General features: G+C 53.8%; 1 protein-coding gene across 1 annotated transcript in view; it reads right to left on the reverse strand.

Annotated features, from left to right (window-relative positions):
- Positions 1–70: 70 nt before the first annotated feature.
- Positions 71–3,315, reverse strand: part of GUITHDRAFT_118601 (hypothetical protein) — a gene marked incomplete at both ends in the record, with an annotated part of 5,093 nt that continues 1,848 nt past the window's right edge. The window contains 8 exons of the mRNA XM_005822178.1: positions 71–145; positions 322–411; positions 865–967; positions 1,120–1,377; positions 1,419–1,461; positions 1,804–2,065; positions 2,738–2,974; positions 3,161–3,216. Of these exons, the coding sequence (XP_005822235.1) occupies positions 71–145; positions 322–411; positions 865–967; positions 1,120–1,377; positions 1,419–1,461; positions 1,804–2,065; positions 2,738–2,974; positions 3,161–3,216 (1,124 nt within the window). The remainder of the gene's footprint in view (positions 146–321; positions 412–864; positions 968–1,119; positions 1,378–1,418; positions 1,462–1,803; positions 2,066–2,737; positions 2,975–3,160; positions 3,217–3,315) is intronic.

Here is a 3,315-nt window from a genome sequence, read left to right on the forward strand (position 1 = left end):
GTTGAGCTGTGCAAGCTGCTTTCCACCGGTACTCCTCATACTCATCCTCGTCATAGTCGTGGTCGGGAGACTAATCCTGGTCCTTGTCAGCGTCCTCATCACCTCTTGAGATGATGGAGTGTCTCTGATAGACAGTATCTACAGGCTTCGTTCACAGTTCCGTCAGGCAGCTTCTTCCCAAGTTATAGCCCCATCCTCTCCTGCAGCAGCTCGAATATCGTCCTCCTCCTCCTCCTCCTCCTCCTCCCCCCACCCACCCTCGCGCTTTCCTCTTCTTCCTCCTCCTCCCCTCTCTCCTAGTCCGCTTCCTCCTCGTCTCACCTCCCCTCCTCGAGCATGCAGCATTGCGATCGCGTGGTGTCTGCCGCAGGAGAGCAGGACCTCTTGGCACTCCCCCAGGTTGGCAAAGTGCTGAGCAAAGAGAAATGAGGGGAGGGGAGGAGGAGCATGGGTTAGCGGTGAAGGAGCACAGACAAAGGATAACAGAAGGAGGAAGAGAGCGGGAAGAGGAGAGAGACGGAGGCGAGGAGGACGGAGGGAGTGAGGGAGATGCCAGGAGAGGCAAGGAGAGAATGTGTGGGTGGGTGTTGAAGGAAATGCGATGAGCAAGAGAAGGAACGGAGAGGTGGAGGTGGAGAAATATGATGATGATGATGATGATGATGATGATGATGATGATGATGATGATGATGATGATGATGATGATGATGATGATGATGATGATGATGATGATGATGATGATGATGATGATGATGATGATGATGATGATGATGATGATGATGAACATGAACATGAACATGAACATGAGGAAGACAAGGAGGAGTAAGGTGGAGGGAGGGGCTGGGAGGAGTTGAGAGGATTCACCTCAGACTGGAGGAGGCTGACGAGCTTGCTGGGGTCTGTGGAGGCGAGGAGCTTGACGAGGTAGTTATCAAGCTTAACGATGTCAACATGTCTAATGAGATTCCTGCCATGAGAGTGAAAAATGACGATGAGGAAGGAGAAGGAGGAGGAGAAGTTCGTGGCTGAAGAGGAAGAGGGAGAGAAGGAGGAGGAGGAGGAGGAGGAGGAGGAGGAAGAAAGATGATGAAGAGGAGCAAGAGGAGGAGAGCGCTCGACCGGATGACGAAACTGCGAGCGAACTGAAAGATGGAGGACAAGGTTTGTCTAAACTCTTCCTTGTGCTCTTCTACCCAGACCTCCTCCTCTTCGTCCGACAGGAGAGCATTGGAGGACCTTAGACGACTCAGGATGAGCAGGTCTAGCATGGTCTTGCCCTCCTTGTCCCCTCCGTCCCCTCTTGGCATCGCATGCTTCATTCTCTCCCAGAGCCTCTCCTTGGCCTCCTGGCGGATGCTGCGGGAGGGCTCGAGGTAGCTGGACGGCCGTCAGCGGAGCTGAAGGGAGAGGGGTAACACCTGAGGAGATCGCAAGGATCGAAGAGGCTGAAGACGTCGCGTCCTGCTACCGTGGTGAGAGCGGGAGGGCGAGGAGGAGGACGGGGAGGAGGAAAACGTGATGGTGGAGGTAGAGAGAAGCTTGTGGTTGTGCAGATATGCAAAAGGAGGAGAGAAGGAGGAGGAGGAGGAGGAGGAGGAGGAGGAGACGGAAGAGAGACGGAAGAGAGACGGAGGAGAGATGGAAGAGAGTTGGAGGGGAGGAGAAAAGAAGGAAGGGGGGGGATGGGGAGGAGGATGGGGAGGAGGAGGTGTAGGGGAGGTAGGAGGTAATGACAGTGATAGTGACAGTGGTGGTGGTGGTGGTGCAAGCAAGAGGGAGGAGGGTCCTCGACTTCATCCTCACCATCAACTTGCATCCTGATCGCCCTCTTGAAGAAAGGAACGCTCTCCTGCACCCTCAGTCTGAGCTCGGGGCAAGTTGCCCAAACATCCCCGCTACCTTGAACCGCAGCAGGTGCAGCAGGCTGTACGCTACCTCCTTCAATTCCACGTGTCAACACAGCATCTTCCTCGTCCTCGTCCTCGTCCTCGTCCCCTCCTCCCAGCACAGGTACCTCGTTCAGCCACATCCGGGTCGATATGGACGGAGGAACGCTGCTCGCCTCCTGCTGGGCGTCAGACGCCGAGATGTCAAGCTGCGCTGCTCCGCACCTCCTCCTGCCTCTCTTCCGCCAGTCGCGCGGCGCAGCTCACCAGGAGCTGATGATCGACGTCGCTGCATGCAAGTCGTTGAGTTGGGGAGGCAGCGGAAGGAGGAGGAGGAGGTTCAGCAGCAGCAGCAGCAGCAGAAAGTGCAGGAACAAGCAAAGGAGCGGGAGCGGGAGAGCGGGAGCAGGAGCATGCCATTTCTCGGTAACGTGGTTGACGGACCTTATATGAAGGACTTGTCTTACTTGATGTTCCCTTGTAGACATCTGAAAATTTCTATCAGCGCGCAGGAGGGGAGGAAAACAATCAGCCCAACAGCAAGGCAAAACACTGATGTGTGCGATGCCGAGAAAACACGGCGATTGTCAACGCAGCAGGTTCCTGTCATGGTTGACGTTTTCAACAGCACAGCAGTTGCTAAGTTGTGTCTTGCTCAAAGTGTTGGAGGGATGCATCGATGTATGAGAAATCATTTTGAAGTGATAGCGTACAATGACGTGTTATAGCATTCTTGTCTCAACAAGTGAAATGATGGAATGAATGCGATCAGAGCATGTAAGGCAACCTTGAGTTGAAGAGACGTTCGAGAAGCGTTGGACGGGAGTGCTCAGCATTGACTTGAGCCTCACATTGTATGCTTCGATGTTGTCTGAACCATCATCACCGTCATCATCATCATCCACAACAACAACAGCATCATCATCATCATCGTCATCGTCATCGTCATCGTCATCGTCATCATCGTCGTCGTCGTCGTCATCATCATCATCATCATCATCATCATCATCATCATCATCATCATCATCATCATCATCATCATTCATACTTCCTCTCCGAAGCAACAGGTACTGATGGCACACGATGATCTAGCACACAAAATGTCACATGACGAAACGAGCAATACTTCCCACCTCCCACTCCTCCCTCCCTCCCCTCCCTCCCCCTTTTTCGCTCCCCTGCTCCTCGCTCCTCCCCTCCCACCCCTCCCTCCCTCCTCCTCTCCTCGCTCCTTCCCTCCCTCTTCCTCGTTCGTCTTCTTGTCCAGCCTTTACCTCGTCAGCCGGCTCTTCCCACTCCATGATGACGCTAAGTTGCGTGACCTTGGCATCTGCAACAAACAAAGTCAGAATGAGCAGCAGAGCTATCCTCAACGTCTTTCAGAGTAGCTATCTCCACTGCCGTACTCATCATCCTCCGCTTCCTCCCT

The sequence above is a fragment of the Guillardia theta genome (genome assembly GCF_000315625.1).
Source record: "Guillardia theta CCMP2712 unplaced genomic scaffold GUITHscaffold_130, whole genome shotgun sequence".
Taxonomy (NCBI): domain Eukaryota; class Cryptophyceae; order Pyrenomonadales; family Geminigeraceae; genus Guillardia; species Guillardia theta.